The following is a 25,485-nucleotide window of genomic DNA, read 5'->3' as shown; positions in this document are numbered from 1 at the left end:
ACCGTAGACAATTTTGGAAATTGGTGTCAATAAGAATACGTAAGTTCTCAATGGTGATTTATTGACTTTAAGTTGTAGTTTTGATGTTCAAAAACTTATAATTGCCCAACGAAACGAAAAATCGAGGAAATTACAAAAATATCGATCGCGTACAACTTGTGGAAACCAAGGTGATTCATAAAAAAAAGGGAGAAGAACATTACTGTTATCTTACAAGATATATTAATGAGTATTTGCATCGCATTGCAAATCCCGAGGCGTTCATGTACAAAAACATTTCGAACACGTTCAAAACTTGGAACGAAACCGCGCCTTACAATTTTATACATCTTAACAATTTCTTATAAATAAATGGATATAGTTACTACTTGACAATTAATGTGAGTATAAGATATTATACATTCTGGACGCCACAACACTTACAGTCACTTTTGGAAAAAAATGTCCCGTTTCAAACTTATCCGTGCGAGTCTCGGCAAACACTTAAATAAACTAACACCATACGTGTCCTCGCAAGCGAATCGTGTTTATATTACACTGGGTTTTATACAAAAATATATATATATATATATATATAGGTTTATTTATAAGTTATTCAAAAGTGGGATCGAACATGTTCAAATCCCCGAACGTGGCGGCCCCGCCTCCATCCAACATTTGTAACATGTCCGATAACTCGTGTTGCGGCTGAGTGGGAGGTCCCGAACCGCTCGATCCTGGTCCGGCCTCAGACGTTTGAGCCGCTCCTTGCCAACTGGTCCATTGGTAGGATGCCGTCGGGGGAGGTCCGCCCGATGCGGATCGCGAACCTCCGCTTAGCTGAGTGTAAGTGGGTCCCGGCGATCTCGGGCTCGGCTGATTGTACTGATATCCGTCGGGCGCCGGTTGAGCCTGTCTTAGACTCCACGGCGCGGCCGCCGGTGTCGGACTAGTCGTACTTCCACCACCTTTGTTGAGACGTGCCAAAACGCCCGCGTTTCCCGTAGTAGCTGGGGTTTGCGATGGCGAGCCGTAGCCGATCGGGGATTGCGTCGTTTCGTAGTTGGTGTAAACGTTTTGGCCGCTAGCGGGACGTTGAGCGGCCGCTTGTTGGGGATCCGCTAGTAAACGCGGGAATCGTCCATCTTCTGTCCGATCGGTCGACATGGGAAGGTACTCGTTTTGTATGTGCTGTGACGGTAACATGTGGGTGTAGAGACCGGCGTCGCGCCTGTAATCCAGTCCCGGCTGTTGGTAGCCGACTTGTTCGCTCGTCGTTTCGGTGCCGCTCTCGCCACTCGAATGCAACGATTTCGCCGTCGTGTTGGTGCAGACTATGTATTCGACGTCGTCTGTATAAGGATTTAAAAAGGAAAACGCGCTCGTTCGCAGCCACACCCACTCTCGGTTTTTGGCCCTGAATCGATACATCACCGACAACACTTGTCCCTTGAGCTTCAAAACTGAAAGGACGATGACGACGGTCATTAAAAAGCGTGCGAGTTGGTTACGCGGTGGAATAACTATAGTTACCTTGTTCGAAACTGTCCTTCATATGTGTCTGATCTTCGGGATGGAAGAAATCGAAACAGCTTTTGCCCAACAGTTCGGGCGGCGAATAACCGAGTAATCCCATCACCCTCTGGTCGACGAAGGTAAATTTGCCACCCTCCGTCGAATGCCTCGATATGAATTCGGCGTTGCTGGTCGAGCCGGACATGTCGCTCGTATTTGGCGTCGATGTCACTTGCAGTCGCCCTATGGCCACCAAACTACAATGGGACGCGTGCATATCGTCTTCCGTTTGTCTGTCTATTTGAACCCCTGCGAACATATCTGATATTTCCAAATATTTATTATCGACTATTATTACAGAGCATTCGATATGAAAGTAATTTCATATGAAATTATCTGCAAAACTAACCTGTCGGGGGCCAGTTTTTAATATAACCGGTACAATGAACGACGGCATAGTTTTGACCATCGCGTCCTGGTCCTAAGCTATTTCTTTGTTTAAGGCGATTTAAATGCCCCACGGCCATGCTTTCGGGCGACATATTTCCTATTTTCATGCGACATATAAAACCTCGCCGCGTCCCCATGCACAACCTCATCGACGCTGAAATGAACAAATCCCGTTCGAGTCGTTTCATGAATAAATGTCATTTATCTACTTACATTGATGTCCCTCTTTTTTGACCGTGCCGCTCTTCAAATCCAGTATTCGACCCGTATTTTGCGGTTCCTGCGTCGACAATTGTTCCCTAACCTTTTCGACGTCTTCCGGGTGAATATTGTCGTAGATACACGAGCCGTACCAATCGGTCTGAGAATAGTTTAGAACTGGTGCCACGGAATCCGAAACGTATATAACTCGACCCGTATCGCAGCTGACAACGAATAAGAATCCATCCGCTGCTTCCAGTATCAGGTGTTTGAGTTCTTGGTCGGTGAGAAATGACGGTTTATATGTTCCGTCGGCGCTGGTGTTCCCGGTGCCTGGAAAAATCTATGTTTGAACACGTACGTGAACGCTATAATGATGATTGATTCAGTTGTAATTAGCATTTATTTACTCTCTCTAAAAATATATATTGGCAAGTACAAATACACCCTTTATTTTCGTTGAAATCACGGGATGTACGCCAAACTTACAAAACAAAACATATTATTTTCATTGTTTATTCTCCAGCGGCGTATTCCTCAACATCACAAAATGCCTTGACACGCTAATTACTCAACACAAATCGTCTTTAATATTTCAAGCAGGTATTTTATTTTAAATAAATTTTTTTACTTGCGTTCTTAGAAGAACGTATCGGATATGCAAAACGCATCGCGCATAAAAATGAAGCGAGAACAGTATTCTGATCTAAATGACATTCTTTGCGGGTTATTTTTGGCGCCGTAGACACTCTGTTGCTGTGAACTATCCGTTTGGGCTTTTAATTAATTAATTTACTGATATGGAAATAGCCAATAGGAATTTACTATCACGGGTTTTGTTATTGTACTCGCCAATAAAAGTCGAGGACGACGCCAATTTCCGTGGGGATTGGCTGGCCGTATTTAAAATGTTTGAAATATTTTCAACGCATTCTAAGTCGAAAAACATTAAATTTTACAAAATTGCAAACGACTTTTTACTTTTTTGAAATTGACTTATTAATTTCAGGTGAGGGAGCATGCAAGACTTCTTGTCCGGCACTTTACCGTTTGCGCGCAGGTAGGATTTTCCAACACTGACTGTTTCATCCGTGGGTATCTTCCCGCAGGATAATTCCTCCTCTGGAAGAGGACAAAGAAGATAGAAGGTAAGCTGCTTGAGTTATTTCTATATTATATAATATTCAAATTTCCTGGCATAATTCAAACCTCTACCTGCGCTTTTACGATATACTTTACAGAACTGATTTTAATACAGTGACCTAAATAGACAGCCAAATAGTTTTCAACAACAGCAAAACGCAACGTTCTGAACGCGAAGCAGACTATGTTTAGTTTTGGTTAGTTTCAAATACAAGAATTTGTAGAATGGAGACTTAAGGCATAGGTGAGAGACAGGAGCGCGTGCTTAAGCGATACAAGAGATAGACGGAGATTCAGACGTAGGTAAGAGACGGATTCAGGAAAGAGACAAACACCGGGAAGACTCAAACCTAGTTGAGAGAGAGGCGTAGGGTAAACCAACTCAGGAAAAAAGAGACAAAGGGGAGAGTGAGTAAGAGTGAGAGAATAAATTTGTTGTGAGAATGTGTTGCGAAAAGTCCTATGAGGATCTCTTGTGTGAGAGCACCTGTGAAGAACACCTGGGAGTATCTTGGGAAAATGATTTTGGAAAAAGCCTCGTGAGTGTATCTTGTTAGAATGAGGACGCATTGTTAGAATGTCTTGTGCGACCGCCTTGTGAGAGTGTTTGGCAACAATTTTATTTCGGTGTCTTGTGAGAGTCTCTTCTGAGAGTGTGCACTTGTGAGTGTGTTCTCTGAGAGTTTGTTCAGAGAGTGTCTTGTGAGGGTGTTCTGTGAGAGTCTTGTGAATGTGACTCATGAAGGTGTCTTGCGAGAGTTTCTTGGGAGCGTACTTCATGAGGCACAGACACCTCACAGACTTCGCAAAATATAAAATTTTCACCAGACAACTATTACTTAGCAGACACCTCACAGGCATCTTCGCAATATAAAATCCTCACCAGACACTTCACAGACATCGCCGTCAAATATAAAGTCATCACCAGACACCTCACAGACATCTTAGTAAAATATAAAGTCCTCACCAGACACCTCACAGAGATCTTCGTAAAATGTAAAGCACTCACCAGACATCTTCAGACATCACCAGACACCTCATGGGCATCGTCGCAAAATATAAAACCCTGACCAGACACCCCACAGGCATCGTCTCAAAATAAAAGCCTCACCAGACACCTTACACATTATATAAGCCTCAGCAGGCACCTCACAGGCATCTTCGCAAAATAAAACCCTCGCCAGACACATCACAGACATCTTCGTAAAATATAAAATCCTCACCAGACACCTCACAGAGATCTTCGTAAAATGTAAAACCCTCTACTGTCTACAAATGTATGATTGGTGATTTAGACATGACAAGTCGTTCTCACAAAACATTCTCATAATATGATATCCCCACGGCTATCTATCATAAAAAGACACTCTCGCAATACTCTCGCAGAATATCCTTACAAAAGACTCCGCAAGACGCAAAACTAGCACCTTTTCATTGCGGCCATTATTTAGACATTATGTAATTTACTTTCGCGTCTATTTAAGTGACTGTCGTGATTCGGCCAATTCTACAAATTGATGATTTCGAAAAGCTGATGATGTTGACATGAAAAGTCGTTCTCAGAAAATGATATACTCACAGACCATCACAAAGACATCTTTGCAATTTTGCTCTAAAAATTGATAATGTTGACCATGACAAGTCATTCTCACGAGAGGCTCTCACAAAACTATAAGACATTTTCATAACTTAATCTTACAAGATATTCTCACATGTGATTCTCACAAGTTAACCTCATAATACTGTCACAGAGATATACAGACAGATTAGACATGCAGCTACAGCACCTTTTCCATGCGGCCATTATTTAGAACCGACCTGGCGATGTTCAATTTTACTTTCAAAAATACTGATGTTTAAAAGGTTTTTGTTTTTTAGGGTTTTTGCAGTAGTTTTGCTGAAATTTTTGTTAGTGTTGTTAATGATCTTTGTTGATTTGCTTGACAAGACACAGAGCCAGGCAGACATTCACCGACAGACTCTCACAAGTCGTCTTAGAAGTCTTTCTCTCTCAAGACGGTCTTAAAATCCACCTCAAAAGAAGTTCTCGGACGTCATTCTCAAAAAATGTATGATGGTTTTGCAGTAATTTTGCTTAACGTTTTTGACATAGATTAACCGGGATATCGAAAGAGATTCACACACAGGTAGACACAAACAGAGGGAATGACGGACAAACATTAATATAAATAGACAGAGAAGTAGACACATATATTATAAAAAAAGTAAATAACTAGTTTTGATTAATTAAAGATTAATTCAAAAAGCAGCGCCCACACACACATACAAAACATTAAGCCACACACACGGTCAATTACCAAGATGATAATAAAGATTTGGATTGAAAAAAAAAAGATCACTCGGTTTGCCGTGCCTCGCAATAAATGAATATTATAAAAAATGCATTTCTAGCACTACCACATATGTTTTTAAGCGAGGTTTAAAAAAAATTAATGTAAATTCTTTCAAAAACTGCAGAAACGGTATCCAACGTCACGCGCAATAATTCACTTGGTACAGGCGTTCCGGATCCCAAATCGGGTGTAACGGTTACGAATATATAACTCAAATCGTTCATATACGGCAAAGAAATCTTTCCAATAAAGAACGCACGCAAAAGTTACCAAGCCACCTCTGGTACCACCGACGACGAGCTTTGTAACGGAGGTCTGGTCTCAACAGCCGTCTTTTGGTTTTGCTTGCTGCGATGCTATCGATCGTTAGTTATAGCCTACAGAATGCCTACTCTTCGCTAACCAGAATTAATGTTCTTATTATTTAATCCGATTCAGAGGTTCTCTATCAAATTAAACGGCGATCCGCGTTATCTAGACCGCGTTTTTATTCGCGCAACAATACGTACAACCTTTGACCAAACCAAATGAACCGAAAAACAACGTACCTCTGAGATTTTTCATGTGGGCTACGGCCATTCGCAAAATGGTCAACTTGTCCGGTTTTCTGGCCAACGCGCTGCATGTTGGTACCATATCCGACAACTCTGTAATATACGCCGTCATCTTATTCCGTCTCCGCCGTTCGATTTCGCAATGATTCTCCCTACAGTAAGTCGCAAAGAAAAGCCAACGGTCATTACAACATTTGTCACACCGCGTTCGTTCATCGACGCAAATGCGTTCTATATATAACGTTCGTTTTACACAAAACTCTCCCGTGAAAGACGAATATTCCGCTAAATCCGTTTGAAACAGAAAAGAAAACGGAACCAAATTGAATTGCGAGGTTGTGACGAGTCAACAAATCGCTGCTAGTGAACTACATGACATAAATGGCGGTGGTTCTCAGGGGCTCATTGCGGTTATCTTTTTAAGATTCAGTAATAATGGCTAACGTCCGCTGAAAACGACCCAACAAATTACGCGAGCCACGCCGTTACTTTATGACTTTGACCCATGAAAAATAAAGACCGATAATATCATCATCATTATCGTCATAGTGTCTAGGAATGGAAAATTGATATCCTGCAAAACTGGCGCAAACATTCGCGCAACTAAGAAATAATAATAATAATAATAATAATAATAAAGGCCTTTATTCAAAAAAGAAGGGCGAGATAACTGCAAGTCTGTTCTTACATCTAACCCAATCAAGAGGATGAACGCAAGAGCAAAATTACCATATAAGTTTTAACAAATTCAAAAAAGAAATTATAATAACACGAAAGACAAAAGCTAATAACTCGAATAATAATAAAGTGACACGTACGAACGACAAAGTTTTTGGTTACATAATCTGGAGGCGGTAGACAATTATTCAACAATTATATAAACATAAGGAAAATAAGGAATTTGACAACAACAAAAAAATTATACGTGTTAATATGGTTATAAAATGTTCGTTTTTTTTTTCATAGAATTTAACTGCCTCACCTTGTATTAAAATATCGAGTTTGAGCGTATTTTCAAAATCTTTTATTTCAATCTTCCTGCCAAATATCATTTATTTGGATTGAATTGCAAGGAGTGTTTTTTGGAGAATTCGTTTAAATTTTCAATATCATAATTAAGGGAATCAAGAGTTTGAATGCTTTCATCGGGACTAAACGACAGGTAAAGCTGCGTGTCATCAGCGTAAAAATGTTGGGTACATGACTGAAAAATAGAAGGGAAGTCCGACACATAGTTTGAAGAAAAGGAGGGGGCCTAGAATAGAACCTTGAGGTACACCGGCTGTAATATTTAATGAAATAGAAGTTTTTCCTGCATAAGTCACAACCTGTGATCTATGATCGAGATAATTTGCTATCAAAATGCGTCAGTCCTACATAGTTCAATATTGAATTCAAGATACTATGATTGAGAGTGTCAAATGCCTTACTATAATCTAACATAATAAGAGTTTTTAGTTTATTTTTATCTGTAGCCGATAGTAAATCATCAGTAATTGTTGCCAGAGCTGTGGAGCAGTTATGACCATTTTTCCACTCTGTTGGGAAAACAGAGTTTTTTAAACAAAAATGTATGACATGAGTAACATAAAGCAAGAGAAAAGGTACACACAATTTGATTGTTAAAATTTTAATATTATCTAATCCAATGGAAGTACTTTTGACACTTGAAATTATGGTAGGAACGTCATTTTCTGAGATTTCCGAGAAAGGAAGAGTAGAACGTACCGTATCCTTTAAATAATTATTATAGAAGCTTACTAGAAGTGTTTGAACACAAAAAAAAGAAAAAAGAAAAAAAAGCAAATAGCTTTCTACTGATACAAACACAAAATGAAATGAATAATAATAATAATAATAATAATAATAATAATAATAATAATAATAAAATAAGCGAAGAAAACTAAGCAATACACCTAACTCATCGTTTAAATTTAATTAACGCGATAATAACGAAAAAAAGAAAACGCAACCCCGTGGCGTTATTTGTAACAAATATTTTGCCTAGTACGTTCATAACAAAACAGAGGTGATTTGATTAATGTAGTTACTGCGAAATCATCGGCGTGTGAAATCATAAACTTACCGTTAGAATTAACGTTTAACGCTGAAACTCATGAATTTATTTTTTTTTTTAACGCGGCCATGACTTGTAAAAAACAACACACTCGTACACCTCCGCCGCGCATATGTAATTTCAAGAACTTCTTAAAGCCTTAAAAGCTCATTATGTTATTTGAAAATAAAACACACGAAAAACTACATGTATATGGAAATTGTTTTCGGGGGTCGACATATAAGTAGATGATAACGTCCCCCACAAATGTCGAGATACAAAAATCCTCTTGTCAGTTTTAATAAATTAACCATAGTCGTTTACGCGAGATACTTTACCTGATTGAATTTCGCAAAAAAAATGATCCATAAACTTATGCAAAAACGCGGCGATAGCGTGGGCCGTCTCTATATATACCCAAATCCCTGTCTAAATATATATTTTTTTATTATTGAAGCACTTTAAAATTCTACCAGCTTCTAGTGTAATCATAAATAATGACGTATTACGTAAATTTTCCAAATCTATCCACAACTAAAAAGTCCCATTCCGTTCAGTACGAAACCATGGGTCTGATACATAATTGCGATACGGTAATGAGGGGGTGCTTAGTACAAAATAATAGGAATTTGGCCGGGGGTGATTATGTGTCTCTCTGTAATCTCCGCTGCGGCGACTGAAGATCTATTAACTGATCTCTGGCCTTACTTTGAACATCCCGATGCGATGCCAGTGTCGTGCGCGGGTAACAATATTTATATAATCAATGATACGATAGAAATACTAAAATGATGTCGAACTTCCATTGTCTTTATTTTTAACTTACACAACGTTTCGCTACCCGTTATCAAGTGTAAACAATAATAAGATGCCGCTAAACAGTGGAAATGTAACGTAAGAATTGAAACCGAATTGTTATTATTGAAACTCAAATGACAAAAATTGGTCAAGCAACAAATTGTACGTGTTGACTATTAACAACATAATAAATAGGAAATTAGCATCAGGCATTACACTTAAAGATAGACTGCAATACCCTTCCAACTCAACCAAAAGAGTAAAAAAAATATTGCAGTCCAAAGTTTTTTTTTTGCTGTAATCCTTCGATGATGTTGATTTAGAAATGTTTAATCTTCAACGACAATTAAAAATCATATATATTGTTTTACGAATTACACTTTTATTGCTTTAAATCCGCCACTGATATCCGAGGTTCTCCAGTCTCACGTCTGTTGTCCCCCACATAATCATTGCGATTTAACCTTACCTCAATTCGACTCAATTATTGATTATTCACTTCAATTGTGTTATTTCCTAAGAGAATCGCACAATTATTACCGGCCCGGTGGACCCGCCGTGAAAACATGGTTTTAGTCTCGCAATAAATGTATGTGTGGGTGTGTGTGTGCATCAAATCGATTCCAAAATGTTTTTTTTTATCGCATCCCGTTATTAAAAAAAAAAGAAATAGGCCTCAATCCTTGAATTTATTGACCCGTTACGTTACGAATCGACCGCAAAAGAATTCGCCATGGATTTTGCCGTACTCCAATTCAGCGGAGTTTTTTTTTTTTAAATTAATTTCATAGAAACGTACAAGTTCATAACGTTTACGGTTCCGTAGCGCGATTTTCTACAGAATGTATACCGAAAGACCGCGTTAAATTGTGTACTTTACCGGCTGTTTTTACTCTCTCTCGCTCATCGAAACTCACCCGTTCACATTCGCAACAATCGAATCGACGAACGGTTATTGAATAAATCGCATTTGTACTTTACTGTTTAACGATAAAAAAAACCGAATCGGATTATTGACGATTAAAGGGAATAAAGGAGGTGTTATAATACGACCAAAAATATAGTGCACTTATTTTGCAGTACCTTAACCCCAGACCTTCACAGGACCGTCTTAAAACCCATCCCAACAGATGTTTATTCCGCATTAAGTAGATCTTGCCTGAGATGGACCGTAACGAATATTTGTGGAAATTTGAAATTTGAAAAAAATGTGCATATTTGCGCTTCCTTGGCCCGTGGCCGATATTAAAAGGGAGCATCCATCGAAAAGCGGACCGGCGGCGGCGTCCGAGCCGCCGGTCGTGTTCCCGAGCAGTCGTGACCGCCCGAGGGGGGCGCAGTGCTGGGACATAGAACGCGACCGTTCCCACGCTGCCGCCGAGCCGGAGGCCCCGCCCGCGCCCGCGCCCTCGCGGATCGACGGACACCTTTCGCTTCTCTTCTTCTTTCTTCGTTCGTAACGGCCCGCGAAACCGAAGCATCGCGCCCCGCAATCAGGGGGGAAAACCCATCTCGAATACGATAACTAAGTTCCCGATGCGCCAAGAAGAGAGCCGAGATGCAATAAAAACAGAGGAGAGGAAGGGTAATTGAAAGAGACCTGTCGAATGGAAATGATGATAATGAATGAATAAAGGAGAGGTGTAAAAGGTGATGACAAAAAGTACGATGAATAGAGAGAGTGACACAGGAGAGAGGGGGGAGAAACAGTGAGAGGAAGAGATGGAATGAAAGGGAAAAACGGAGGGTGGAGAGAGAAAAGGAGTAGAAACAGGAAAATATACGAAGAGAGGTGGGAGAAATATTGTGAGTAAAGCTGTGGAGAGAAAGAGAAGCCCTTAATACCCATTATTAGGGGAAAAGGTAACAAATTGTCCAATGCCACTTTTTATAATAATATATTTAGGAGGCGAAAGTTTCATCTGCAATTATTAGACTTACGATGAAGGAATGGAGGTCCTTGCCCATAGAAGGTTCTAGAAGTTGCTTCCTGCTACTATCTCATAAAGTTATATTTAAAATTTTAAAACAGTCATCTGTCGGCTTTATTTACATTTTTCATTGCGGTTAAACTTATAAGTTTATGAAAACAAACGCTTTGCGCCGATTTACACTTTAATTTTATCTGCCAAATATTGATTGATTTATTTCCTTAAAACCACTTGGCCACCGAAATGTCAACGAAATTTTTGCCGCAAAACGCGCGAACAGTTTAAAACTGTCAAAACGGGTTCGTGTGCCACTTCACCGTCGACATCTCTAAATTCGTGTCGAAATTCTTTCCGCAATTACGAACTATAACGTCGTAGAATTAGCATAACAGCTCATTATGATTCACGTAGGACGGTCGGAAAGCTTACATGACACGTTGATATAGATACTACGTACGGCCGCATTAAGTCGAAATAACAGAAAAAGAAAAAAAAGAAAACGAAATTTGAATATATCGGCCGAACATCGTGGGCTATTAATTTCAATGTTTTAACAAAATGAACCCGCAATTACGTAATTTTTAAAACTAGGGAGCCCGAAGAGCCAACATATTATTATGCACCGCGAATACGTTCCGTACATATTATCGGGAAGATCTTTTAAATCACTGTGGGAAAAAACTAAAAGTCCACCATATACAGGCAGCAATTTAAATCTTGTAGCTACATCGAATGGAGTACTTTCAGATCGTGGGAAATTGAAAAAAAAAAAACAAATTTGTATTTGATAAGTACGTCGCAATATTCGCGAAAATTGCGCGGCGGAGAGGCTTTTGTGCAAAACGAAAATTTTATTTGAAAGAATTGATAGATACCTTGCAAAACGTTCTTTGTCCTGAATACTATCGTCTTCCATTCTTGGATACTTGCTACCACTCGGGTCGTCTTCATCTGACCTGTAACAATATACACAATTTATTCCATTTTGCTTTAATAATCTGTTGAGCTAGAGAAAATGGGAAACAAGCGAGGCGCACATCTTATTTTTTATACGAATGACTCAAAATCTAGCATACCAAACTACGGAATTATGCAAATTTCCCGGAACTGTAAGAGAGAGATAAACACAAAGCGATGTACACCACCGCAAATTATTCATTAAATAAATTACACAACGACTAATACATTTTTCCAATCAACGAGCAGAAGTAATACATTTTTAGAACTCTTTTTCCACAACTATGATTTTATATTGTAGATCTGAACAAGAACCACAAAAATTGTTGAAAAATTCACAATCGATAGTCACTTCCGAACACAACGTGGTCTACTTTTAAAAAAGGTCATTCGTTAACCTTTTCAAAAATGAACAAAAAATGATCCTTTTTGCAGTCTCCATCCTTTTATAATTATTTTTAGTCGCACTATCCAATTTCCGTTCCCTGTTCGAGTACGTTTTACGACAAACCTTGCTACTTAATAAATGAGCGGGTCAACAATGAACCCCGATCATTTAAACAACAAAAAAGGAAAATCAGCGTGTTATATTGCCCGACTGTTTATTGGTTTTGTAACGGAGCAACAATAGACCGAGGCTATATGGATTTTCTAACCTACATAGTTCCGTAGAAAGTACAACTCCATCTACGAATTATGCGCTATTGAATAGTCGTAAAGTTTAAAATCTACACCTATTTTAAATACATCTTGATCTAGTTTGTGGCTGTATTCTCACGCCTACGTCGCATATAATTTCTGCAACTTATGCCCCTCACGAGGGAACGGCGGTTGTTTTTAAATTTCGAGCGATTTACGGTAACTTAAAAAATAACCGACTATCCGAAGGACAACAGTTACAGTTACGCGTAATGCAAACAATTATCAACAACGTATACTGTGACAGCTCGTGAAATTGAAGAAAATTCAATCTTTACCTTTTTCTAAACATAAAACACCCAACTTGTGGATAGTTTTTCTTCGAAACCCGAGCTTAATTGCGGTTTGGACATTTATTTAAAAAAAAAAAACAAAACCAAACCGTTTAACAAACAATTCGTTCCACGGTTGGTGCATTTACGATAGCCGTCCGTTTATTATTTTACATGCCAACGCAAACGAAAACCTATTTTTTTTTCTTAACCCACCAGAAATAATGGCAAAAAAAATATGATCACTTGTCCGAAATATATGCATACAGTTAGTTCTATCTCAACTCGAACTTATTCGCTATATATTTTGAGTTTGATAAATTACAATCTTATAACCATTAAAACAAATCATACCGAAATATAGCCAAAGTTGATCTTAATTGCCTCGGGTGCGAATTTTATTGTCGAAAAAGTAAATGAATTGCAGACTCAATGACGTATATTACTGGCATTTTGCATCTCCTTCACTATAAATACCAGACCTTCGTATATTTCGAAAGATAATAAGCTTGTTAATTTATTACCATTGTGTGGCATTTGCGTGTTCGTTTAACATTCGATTGAAAAAAAAAAAGAAAATTTCACTTTCCGATCATAAGGCTCTTTGCCGCCTGTAACTTAAAAAGGAAACATCTAAAATTTAAATTTGAAGTCTGGCCATGGCGACATTGTTTTCAAATATGCAACTACTCTTAAAGGGCCAAAAACTGCCATAAATTCGACTGTTTAATATGAACGTTCCCTGTAATAATATCAAAACCAGTGTGTAACAAATTACCCGCCAATAAATTTTTGAAATTTTACGCCGCCAAGCTGACCTGTTAAAGTGACCGTGTAAATATTAGTATCAAGTTACAACGTTTTCGATATCGAGTACAGGTTGTAATTTATATGACTAGCCATATATGCCACACTTTGTTTCTTCTTATTGACGCGGAAGCCATTGCACCGTTACAATGTTAAGGACTCGACTAAGAACGAAAAATAGACGGCGGATCTTTATTTATATTTAGTATTTTTTATGCAATATTTTTAGCCACGTTCTTTTGCACGAAGAGACTATAGTATGGTGAAACGTTTTTTAATTATTTTCAAGCTTTATGTATTTTAAAAAAAGATTTTTTTACCTATTTTTTCTTTAAATTACATCTAAATTACTTACAAAAAGTTAATTCAAAAATAATAACACAAAATATTCATTTATAAGTAACAAATTAAGTTACTGTTATAACATACATGTAGAATGAGACCCAAAATATATTTCGCTGCATCAAAACATTTTCTTCTGTCTTTGTACAATTCCAATTATTTTCTATTATTTTATTAACACTTCTAAAAAAGAAATAAATTTACCTAATCCGACCGTGTCTTTCGAAGTTTTCGGTAAATGGGGGAACATTATTAATTATTAACTTTAACTTAAAAGTCCCGCTTAGTGAGAAAATAAATTTGGTTGGAAATACAGGGTGGCTTCAAAAAGCACCGGGTTTACAATTAACAAAAGACGTTGGCCATATCTCCAAAACCGAGAGAAAATAGTAGTAAAATATTCGCTAGCAAAACGTTTTTAACAAAGTTTTCACGAACCAAACAGCTAAAATGCAAGTAATTTTAAAACAGCGGTAAGTTCGACGCTCTTTGCTTTATCTCTTTACGGAAACTGGCGGGGAGTGTACTAACGAGTTCGCAAATAATTATCAGCAACAATATACCTTAACGGATTTAAACAACACGGCACAAGAGGGCGTTTTCGTACATAGCTACAAATGAGTAATACAGCAATATGATTTATTTTTATAACACAGTGAGGGCCTAACACGAAAGTGAAAGCCGTATCTCGATATATCTTTTCTAATTTAAAACATGAGAGGACAAGAATTTAAAACTTTTGGACAAACAAATATAAATACCTTGTAAATTGTAATAAATACTGTTTTTGTCCATCATAAAAGTAAATATCTTTAGAAGTATTTTTATTGAGTTTTTGTTAATCGTTCTTATTCCTCACGTCTTTACGAGCTATAGTCATCGCCTCTTGTTAATTTTAAGCCAGATACATTTTGAAGACACCCTGTATGTTTAATATACAAATATTCTTGTAAATTGCAAATTTATTTTGGCATGAAGCGGGACTTGTTAAGAACAGGCGCGCATTAGGTTTGTAGATTGATATGGACATGGATCATAAAATAATTAATTTTATTTTTTTCCAACTTTAGGCAAGAATTTAAAGTTTAAAAGTCAATATTTGACTTTTGTTTTGCAAGAGTCTTTCTATGTTGATAATAAGAATTAAAAGATTTTTCTTACTCTATACTCTAAAATATTCGTGGGCTCGTATTAGAATCCAATATTATTCTCAGGGATTTCCGCTTTATTTCCTAAATATTGCCGTGTATTTCCTAATATTTCTCCGTATTTCCCCATATTTGCTCGTAAGTTCCCATAACAATGTAAGTATTTCATATTTGATTTCAATTGAAATTTTTGGTTTAAAAATAATTTCTTTTCTGTCAGCACCGATTAGGCAGGTCGTTAAACTCTCTCGACGAGATGACGTTGACATAATTTTATCGCGGGCTAGTTTTATAAGTGTTAAATAATCGATCGAATACTTTGGACCCGGTTCTCGAAATATCTGGCGATAGTAGTTGAGTAATCGAATGAAATTTTCGTTCGAATCTCAGCTCAACATTAGTACAGGCAGCGACCAGTCGAGAGAGCCGAAGGCATACGGCGGTCAGGTCAAATCGGATTCGTATCTCGCACAAGTTTGAGAAGCGCTGGTAACGTGAACGAGAACCCCCTTAACGCGGGCGGCCGCATACATTTTTTTCAAAATGGATAACCAAAGCCGAGGAGTCTTTGACCTGGCTTGAGGCCGTTACTTCATTGTTTTTCGGTGTCTAATAAATCAAACGAATATCCGCGGCCGTTCGAAACGCACACAACGCGAGCGTTGTCGTTTTTAACCTAATAGCGGCCAGCTCCGTCAAATCAAAATTTAATTATTACGAAGAATGTAGACTAATTTGGTCACTGATAAAGTTATTTTGGGTTAACTATCAAACAATTCCCCTATACAGTTCGGACGACGAAAACGAATACGATCCGGAACAATTAACGGGCAATAAAAACCGAACGGGTCCGGTACAGACAGACGAATGGTTTAACGCAAATGAACATTACGTTTCCGAACAAACGATAAACTGTTTTACGACGTAAATAAAATCTAGTTATTCGCGTTTTCTTATGGAACCGTAAGGTAATCAATTAAGTGATTACGATATGGCACGATGCCAAAATATAATATTACCATTGAAATTTTACAAAATCTAAGCGTTAGATACATACTTGTTATTTGAGATTAATTTTAATATTCGGAATAATAAATAACCGAGAGAGTCGAATTGATGTTTCGGTTTTTACATAACGCAACCTAACCATGAATGAAAATATGAATCAAATAATTGGCACAATTAATTTTTATTATACCACTCTTAATTTTCGTATTCAGTTTACAGGGCGTTGAACTTTATTTAAAAATTAACGTTTTTATAAATAAACCTGTCAATTTTTCACATATTTTGTTGAATCTTGGTGTGGTGTTAAAAATAAAAACTTCATACTAGAAAAAAAAGGGGCGTCTTGTACACCAAAATAGTCCTGTTTCTTTGGAGACGCTGGCCGTAAATACAGATTTTTGAAGTCCAAAGAGACTCAATATTATTTGGAGAAAGGCGTCAAGAAAGAAGACAGACAGAAGATCATAGAGCAGTAACGGATTCTTAAAAATAACCCGACGCTGCCTCCCCCAAAGATTAATGATGAAGTTGTGGATTGTTTGAATGACTCGACCAACAAAATAGATTTTTGGTTGGAGTTTGGTGAAAAGTTTGGGAAAAGTGTCGAGAACAAAAAAAATTAAAGAAGTCTGGTAATGAGTTGAAGAATAGGTTTTCCATCTATCTACACCTGTCCTTCAGGACCGTCTTCAGCCGGACCATCATCAACGACACCATCAACCTCTACTAGCATCTCACAGGGCCCTTCTTCAAATAATTCACCATTTAGAAATTTTATTATTATCACGACTAAAGGACATAAAACCGTAAAAATCGCTAATTTATGTGTATCTTCAAAAGTTAACAAAAGCGGTACATAAATGTGTATCACATTTTCCAGTAAATCCAAAATAATAAAAAAAATATTTTGGATTTGTATTGCCATTTTTGTTAAGTCTATAGCATGTAGATTACATCGCAGAAAACATACATTGGAAATACTACATTGATTATGCTTTATTTTTTTTTAATATTTACTGGTTTTATCTGTGAAACAAAACTTTTGTTATTGCAAGTCTAGACAAGTCAGCGCATGTAGAATAAACATCAAACAATTAGCGTGTTCTTTAGTTTTAGTTTGTGCCTTGTGCAGTGTACGTTACAGTTCGTAAAATATGCCATTTCCACAGTATTTGACTCAAAAGGAATTAGGGGCGGCAAAAACAATGAAAGTCGTAAATATTATTTGCATTTTGGTATTCTTATGTATTATAGCATTCCATTCCTTGTAAATTTATGCTAAAAATAACTGGAAAAAATATTTACAGAGCATATTGACGCGGTCTATATTCCACCCGATGTGGACACCTTGACTGGCGAAGAAGATATGAACGATAACATAAATCTACAAGAGTTTAGGGAACCAAGCGATATAGTTGGAACTTTCGAGTTACATCACCGAATGATACAGTTGTCCTTCAACAGTCCTGTAATTCATCAACTACTGAACCTGAATGGGACTAGATGATGATGATGATGTTTTTTTGTATCAAATCAGGTGCTATTTGGAAAACAATCTACTTTTAATTGTTTTCTGTCGAATTTGAACTTTCTTTTGTATATTTACGTATAAATTATATGTTACATCTTATGTGCCCCAAAACATTATTTAACGTTTTTTCCCAGTTGATTACGCACCAGTATTTTTTTGTATGTTTCGAGTTTTTTTTTGAATGTATTCTTAAATGCAACAAAATAAATAATTTCAGAGCAAAAAAGCATTTTTTTATTTTTTTTTATGCTTGGGATAATATGGGTTAAAGGTAACAAATGAAAATTCTCGCAAAAGCCTAGTCACATTGTTATTCAAAAGCATTTTCGGGTGTTGATTTAAATTTATTGAAAAAATCTGTAGCCGAGAGAGCTTTTGGACATTGGTGCAATTTTTAAATGTTTGTATGATACCGGTTAATTCTTATCGTCATTTTTTCGCGCCCCCAAACCGAATGGGAAAAAGAGGGAAAGCATTGAATCAATATATATATAGTAGTTTTTTATAAAATCTTTGAGAAAAAATAATAATATACATGGTGCGCCACTTAATAAAATCGAGATTTTTCAATTTAAAATGATCCAATTATATTGGTTTATTTTGAACACTCTATAGTAATTTCAAAAATAAGTGTGAAAACTATATTTTTTTTGACAAAAATTGAAATATTGAAAAAACTATTAATTTTAAATTGTGCATCCTAAAGATTTTTGATACCAATGAGTTAATGATGTAATGTATTTTTCAAAAATAATCTTCAAGGCCATGTATTTTACAAACCGGGATGACCAATAAACAATATGTAGCAAACCGTATAAGCATTGGATTAGGGACCAGTTAAGGGTGAAATTGTTTGACATTTTTTACCAAAAATGTTTACTTACGCAATTTTAAAGAGTCGGGGATGATGCATTTACAAAAAAATCGGGGGTTCAACGAGGAGTACCGGAAAAGAGGGAACCGTCGCGTCGAGGGCTTTTCCCACGGTCCCGTATCGGGGGACGGGTAATTTAGGAACGTACTTCCCCCGTAGGGGGTGGATGGAGGACACTATCATCCGATTTACGGTTTACTAATGACACCTTTATCAGGCGATCGCGGCACGTAATACAGATTTAGAACTGCAACATCGAGTAAACGCCCGACCACCGCAAACAACCGCAAACAGAAGCGGCAAATGTCATAATTAGATTTAGGTGCCGTTTAAAAGTTGAGAACCGAACACTCGTATACTTTTTATTTAAACTAATCGGCAAATAAACAACTAAACGCTGTAGAATCGAGAGGTGCGGCAAATCGTCAAAGCTAAAAAAAAATTACAATTGTTTATTATCATTGTACTGTGAAACAAAAACATATGAAACGGAAATAATATAAATTAATATTTCGTTTACGTTAGTGCCAATATACTCCAAGGGGATATTTCACAATTTATTTACATAAGCTAGAATAAAAACCGATTGTTTTACATAACACGATGACTAAGCGTCGACATGCTGCATCGACAATATACTGTCGTAACATCAAATGTTTCGAAAATATGACATTCGATACGTCAACCCGGCACCGAGCCGTTATGGACGAAAACATTGTTATTAGTAGTATTGCCGGGACTTAGATTAAAAAGTTAAAAATATCAATGATAGCTGTAAGGAAAAACGGCACCTTTTGACCCGGGAAACAGTTACTCGGCAGACACGGCTTAGGAATATGTTAATTAGACGAAATTTTGCAACTTTAAGAAGACGCTTTTTTTTAATAAATAATGTGGACAAAATGTATCAAAATATTTGACTAAAAAGCTACGGAAAATGAATACCTCATAAAGTTATCGCGGCACGGTCGTCGCATTTGCAAACTCTCATTAATTTATGCAGTTTATTTTTCATTGTTCGTTCAATGTTATTTGAATAACTTAAAATTTTACGTATCACGCTAAATGATACCGTATGATGCAAATCGATGTCGTATCATAAACGAAAACGCCGCGGGGATTCGATATCCGCAAATTACATATTTTCACTATAACTCGAAGACATAAAATAATGTGTTCCGCTCACTATGTAATAATAATGGACGCCCCAGCTCGATCGGATCGGGGGGGGTGAGTACTGCGTCTCCCTCCCCCATCTCCGAACCGAAAAAAATTATCAGAAATAAATCAACGTTAGAACCCGCTTAGATCCTCACCTAAGATAAATACCTCCACTGTATATTTTTGTCACCCTTACAATTCCCGGTAACAACCCTATAAAGTGATCGGCTGACAGCTAACACAACACGTGCTGGGCTAAAATTTGTTGATCGTCTGTCCCCTAAATAGAAACCCTCGTGCCGCGTCGGCCTAAAAATCTTGCAGATAATGTAAGAATCTGCCGATTCTATACAGATAACTGCCTCCAATGGAACTTCAAATCACACCATTCGGTGCACTATATTAAAATTAAAATTATAAATATTAATTTTATTTTAAATAAAGCCAGAACTATTTATTTATAGTTAAATATATTCTTCAGAAATCCCATAATAATTTTTCTGTTTGAAAAAATATAAATCAACCAAAAGAAATCGTAAGAAAAGTATTTTTTGTTCATATATACACAATTAACAGTTACATAATGTTATTTGCGATTATAAAAACAAACTTGCACAACATGCAATTGATGATACGATTGATAACTAAATATTTTTCAAAATTTCCGAAGAGAAAACTGTATACTGTAAATATGTTTAAAAATGGAAAAACTTCGCTTTCGATTTAAGCGTTATTTCCAATATACACATTCGAAATTATTGAAATTGCCTAATTACTGATACAATTTTTTTTTATAACCGCAGCACTAACAGTACCTGAAACTTGCTTGCAATCCATCCCAAACTAATTTATTAAATTAAATTAAAGAAATAGAGGTAGCCACAATTTCGTGAGTGCTGTACTACTGTACTATTTTTTTTTTCACTTTTAGGTGAGAAAAAATAATTGTTGCATTTTTTAGAGCGACTGAAGATGACTTTTTCAACTAATTAGCGAGTTATTACTGGTTGCGGTGGTAATTGAGTATTTGGACACGTAAGGGTGCCTTTTTAATTGGTCCCTTATTCCCATTCCGCCACTCTATTGATACTATGAGCCAAACAAGTAACGTAAATTAAGTTAGAATAAAATAGTTTTAAAATTTGGACTGCCTTAACCATATAGGATGCCGCATCCCATAAAAGGAGTACGAACTTTTCTGTTGGAACACTCTTCGGCAAAAAAAGCTGATTTATGTTTTTTGAACAACAAATCTGGTTGCCCTTAAATTGTTGTTTTTTACCATAATCAATAGATTCATTGGTTTCCCCTAAAACTAAACTCGATCTCACATGAATCGGTTGTTTCGTCAACCACACGATAAAAATAATTTTCACCCACTTTTTTTTTAATGTCATTTAGAGTTTGCTCGTAAATGACGTCAACATTACCTTTACGTACAGTCGACTCGTCCGGGATGTTAAATTTACAATATTATGTCAAACATGATCGTAAATTGGGGTTGCCCAGTTTTTTATGTGGTATTTTCGGCAATAAAATGCAATAAATTTCCTATTATTGCAATAAACGTATATTTTGCACACAACAGACAAAAAAATGCCTTTTGCATGTTCCCCGCTTCTTGTAGCGGTCCAGAATTACACCAAATTTGTCAGTGCTGTGGATCTCTCAAAAATTAAAAGAAATTAGTTAAGAATAACTAAAAAAATTAGTGTGTAGATTGCAAAACTGGGCGATTTCGGCGTTTACGTTCTTAAGCTTTGTTAAATTATATGTTTTTCCTACACCATAATTTTTGTGAAAACCGTGCAATTTTACGACGAAATGGTAATTGTTTGTTTTTGATCGTGAAGCGTAAAGCAATATCGCGACATTTTTTCGTATTAAGCATTTAACGTGGACGAAGATGAAAATCGAAAACGGAAACTAAACGGAATACCAAGCGACGAACGTATTTTATATTCCGTCGAGATTCCCATACAAATTTACCTTCGTTTCTTGGAATAGTGTGGCATGGGGCTCGTTTCTTGGCCCATCGCAACAGGTGCCACTTGCACGTGGTGGGTTGGCGGCGGTGGAGGCGGATGGGGTTGCAAATAAGTCGGCGGGGGGGCGTAGTGAGGAGGCGGTCCGCCTCCGGCGTACGCGTACATATCCAGTCTCTATTTTTTATATTTTTATTTTTTTAACAAACACGAACTTATTGAATCATCGTCGTCACGAGCGATCCACCGCACTTTCAAAAATGTGTTTCTGACACTTTTCCCGAAATTCCCCCCACATTTACGCGGAACATCAAACCGCGAACAATGTAAAAAAAAAGAAACTAATGATGGTAATAATGAAAAAATAAAACTGAACGGACGCCGGCGTCGACGTATTTAACGGTGAGCGAATAACGGGAGACACAGAATATGAATCCAAGCACGAATAAGACCGCAATGCCGGGCCCACAGCTCCTAGACCCGTACTCTGGGATCGCTGCCGTCGATGCCTGGTGGTGGGGCTGTTGTTACACCTACCATTATGGTTATTGATGGTGGATGATACTATTTATTCATTTTTTCTACTAAGTACTACACTTTACGATCATTGGTTATTTTCGCTGAACTGATACCGGCATAAGAGATCTCGTGTGCTCGCTATGTTGCGTCTTTACAGAAATTTGTTTAAGGCGCGTACTTGTTACAATATTTTTAATATTCCACAACTAAAATCGATATCGTAATATATTTTTTAAAACATCGCCTATAACTAACTTCCCTTCGGAACATGAAACCGACAGCCACTTCTGTGCAGGTGAAAATTGACATAAATTTTTGGTGTATACCCACAAATTCTCAATTCAATAGCCATTAAAAAAAACAAAAGGACTTCGTGACCCGGGCGTTAACGTTGAATAATTCAAACTGAACCAAACACGTGTGCAGAGAGTAAAAAATAATTTCGAATTGGACTGAGGCGACTTTTACTTCATAAAAATCCATTTAACGCGATTAAATTAGAAAAAAAAAAATATTCAGATTTTCAAATATATTTTTTTGTATTTGATGAAAACTGTGAAAATCTGAACATTTTTTGTTCTAAATAATTTCGCGTCGTTTCCAATTCCGGGGGTCACCAAGAAAAACCACCAATTCGAATAACAATAATCTTTCAACTGTTAACGCTTATATTTATATAACTGGATATACCGTATCTAGCATTAAATTAGTTTTCGGAAAATAAAAACAGGCGTTTATGACATCGTAAATCTAAAATTGCGAACCCAAAAAAATGTCGTCCTAACAGTTTTTAATTCTTAGAAGGAGTGATTGATGACGTATTTGTTAAGAGCGGTTTTATGGCCGCCTTTCCAGGAATATCCTCGCAAAACGGCACCATTTAATGCGTGTATGCCGACGTAAATTTCTATATATAAAAACGACACAAAGTGAAAAAAAAAAGAAAGATTTTCAATTTATTAAACGGAAATGAGGAGATTAAGTCCAAAGACGTCGTTCTCCACGACCAAAATACAAAGCGGCATCCGGTTTCTTTTGTTAAATTAATATTATTATCAACGCTCTTTATAGTGAACATATTCATAGAGTCGGCGGACAATAAAATACATTTATCAGCAAATTAACGTGACCGCCAATAGAAAGCGAAAAGAACACTTTTCGTCTTTTCGCGTTATCCCAAAAACATTTTTTAAAAAAGCGACGAACGTATGTGCAAGGAATCGCTTGAAAAATTGACCCCATTAAAACGCGTCGGTTAAAGTTGTTGTCATTTATAAGGCTTTAACTTATCCCCCAATATTTTAAAATCCCGCAACTACATCGTCAATCTTCATACACGCCACTGAATGTCTAATGCCTTAAAGAAGGTGAGCATCCGGGATAGTAATTTTTATAATTTTCCAAGTCTCTAGGGTTCTGATTTTAACAGTAATTCGCTATAGTATCATTTAAAACAGAAGCCATATAAAAGAAAAAAAAATGCTCAATTGTGGTCGATTGGTCATTTCAAAGAGTTAGCCTGTGCACGCCTCACGTGCCCGTTTCAAGTTTCGCGATAAAAAATAATTTGTTACACATTTTATGGGACGGTAAACATTATACTTATCAACGTTGCCTCAATTACTCACGTTCGCAGATAGGATTTCTTTTAAGGAAATTTGTATTGTCCAGATATCAACAAACAAAACTCCATACGAATTCCTCAAAGTCAATAGATAAAGTTTACATTTATTCTATATTTATACCGACACAAAAAATTAAATTATTATTATTGCCTAAAAATTTTTAAACAAATGATTTATGTCATAATCCTCAACCTCAGAAGAAAATCCTAAAACGATAAAAGATAATGTATTAACTTGCATCAATGACCTGCATTTTATGCGTACGTTTTCGAGTAAAACAATGGTTCATTCGCTGTAGCAATGACTTTGAATGACTGAGCTAGAAATCAACCGTTAGGGTTATAAACACACAACCAACATAAAGAGTATTAATTATGCATATTAATACCTGCAGCCTATCTCGTTTTATTTGTCAGCAATTTGGAACATATCTTGCTAAAGCCGCAATTCAATGTTAATACATTATATCGATGCCACGGTATCCTAACACTCCCACCCAAGTTTGTATGTCTATAGAAATTTAGAGAAAGTATGCAACCCCTTAGTAAATTGCAAATGCGAAAACAACTAGTAAAATAAAAGGTGTATGGAAGAGGGAAAAAACATTAGGAAGCTACTCATTAACTGATAAGAAGCCATATTTTCAGTTTATCCTAATTGAATCTGTGAAACGGGAGCACATTTTCTCATTTGCATAAATATTAATAGCTGATATACAAAACTTTGTGGCTTTTAGAAAATATTTAAGTATATCGGGAGGTGATTGAGATAAATATACACTTACCCTATGCTAACAGCCCTCCGTTTTGGGATGCCCTTTGTGGGATCAGCACCTAGAAAACACGAAACAAATGCTTTAATGAATTAAACTCTGTACAATACAAATAAGACGCAACAGACCATGGTTAGGTAATAAGAATATAACGACGGAATTGCACACAATATTCTTTTTTCTTGCCAACAAAAAAATAAAAAACAAACAAGATAATTACGAGTTCCTAAAAGAGACAGAAAAGCGCGGAAATATGTAAGATCTCTTTTAATATTGACAAAAACATGCTCTTCGTTTCAAGAACTCGCTAAATTTTGCATTGACACAAGGAATTAAAAAGCAAAAACTATCCCCATAGCCTACTACTAACCTGACACAGGATGTGTAACAGCTGACATTTGAATTGAAAACCATGCGGTCTGAAAAGGCTTTCCGATAGCAAAATCACAAAACACCAAAACCGAAACACATTACGGATAGTCTTATTATATAAATGCCATTTAAGCAATCCACAAACTATGTTTACAACAATACGGCAGCCATGTTATGAAAAGCAAGGGGGAGGTGGGTCACAGATGACAGATACGAAAACATGATTATAAATAAAAAGTAATGTCTTTTTGAAATTGATAATTCAACAAATAGCGACATGAGAATATTGAGTTAATACTGTATTTGTACGGGTTTTAGAAAATTTCCCCTAGGTCATTTAAAAGAACGAGAATAATATCCGGCAACCTATACTGATACTTCCATCTGCAGGTCAAAGCTCGCACTACCCAATGCGCCAAACAAGCCACATGC

At 36.8% G+C, this 25,485-nt stretch overlaps 1 protein-coding gene across 12 annotated transcripts; it reads right to left on the bottom strand.

Annotated features, from left to right (window-relative positions):
* Positions 1-57: 57 nt before the first annotated feature.
* On the bottom strand, positions 58-25,485 carry LOC132708566 (aryl hydrocarbon receptor nuclear translocator homolog). 12 transcript variants are annotated; one of them, XM_060680945.1, is made up of 9 exons: positions 25,052-25,485; positions 24,694-24,742; positions 11,857-11,937; positions 6,191-6,348; positions 3,193-3,267; positions 2,158-2,478; positions 1,904-2,098; positions 1,513-1,815; positions 58-1,442 (listed from the first exon to the last, which is right to left on the bottom strand). In XM_060680945.1, exons 1-9 carry the CDS (start codon positions 25,077-25,079, stop codon positions 592-594), a joined length of 2,061 nt encoding a protein of 686 aa, XP_060536928.1. In that variant the 5' UTR covers positions 25,080-25,485; the 3' UTR covers positions 58-591. The 12 variants fall into 12 exon arrangements, with proteins under 12 accessions (XP_060536928.1, XP_060536927.1, XP_060536932.1 ...); XM_060680944.1 differs by having other exon boundaries at positions 6,191-6,352; positions 11,858-11,937; positions 25,052-25,481; XM_060680949.1 differs by lacking the exon at positions 3,193-3,267 and having other exon boundaries at positions 6,191-6,352; positions 11,858-11,937; positions 25,052-25,443.

The sequence above is a fragment of the Cylas formicarius genome, unplaced genomic scaffold (assembly GCF_029955315.1).
Source record: "Cylas formicarius isolate icCylForm1 unplaced genomic scaffold, icCylForm1.1 PGA_scaffold_12__32_contigs__length_19106922, whole genome shotgun sequence".
Taxonomy (NCBI): Eukaryota; Metazoa; Arthropoda; class Insecta; order Coleoptera; family Brentidae; genus Cylas; species Cylas formicarius.
Note: the sequence above shows the minus strand (reverse complement) of the source record. Positions and strands in the feature narration are given on the sequence as shown.

What these genes read in the sequence shown, in the direction of transcription:
- LOC132708566 (XM_060680938.1), bottom strand. Translation starts at nt 21,933, where the DNA reads ATGTACGCGTACGCCGGAGGCGGACCGCCTCCTCACTACGCCCCCCCG. An exon ending in GGACAAAGAACGTTTTGCAA is followed by an intron (nt 6,353 to 11,857) that starts GGTATCTATCAA and finishes TTGCGACTTACT; the next exon opens with GTAGGGAGAATCATTGCGAA. An exon ending in ATCCTACCTGCGCGCAAACG is followed by an intron (nt 2,479 to 3,192) that starts GTAAAGTGCCGG and finishes AGATTTTTCCAG; the next exon opens with GCACCGGGAACACCAGCGCC.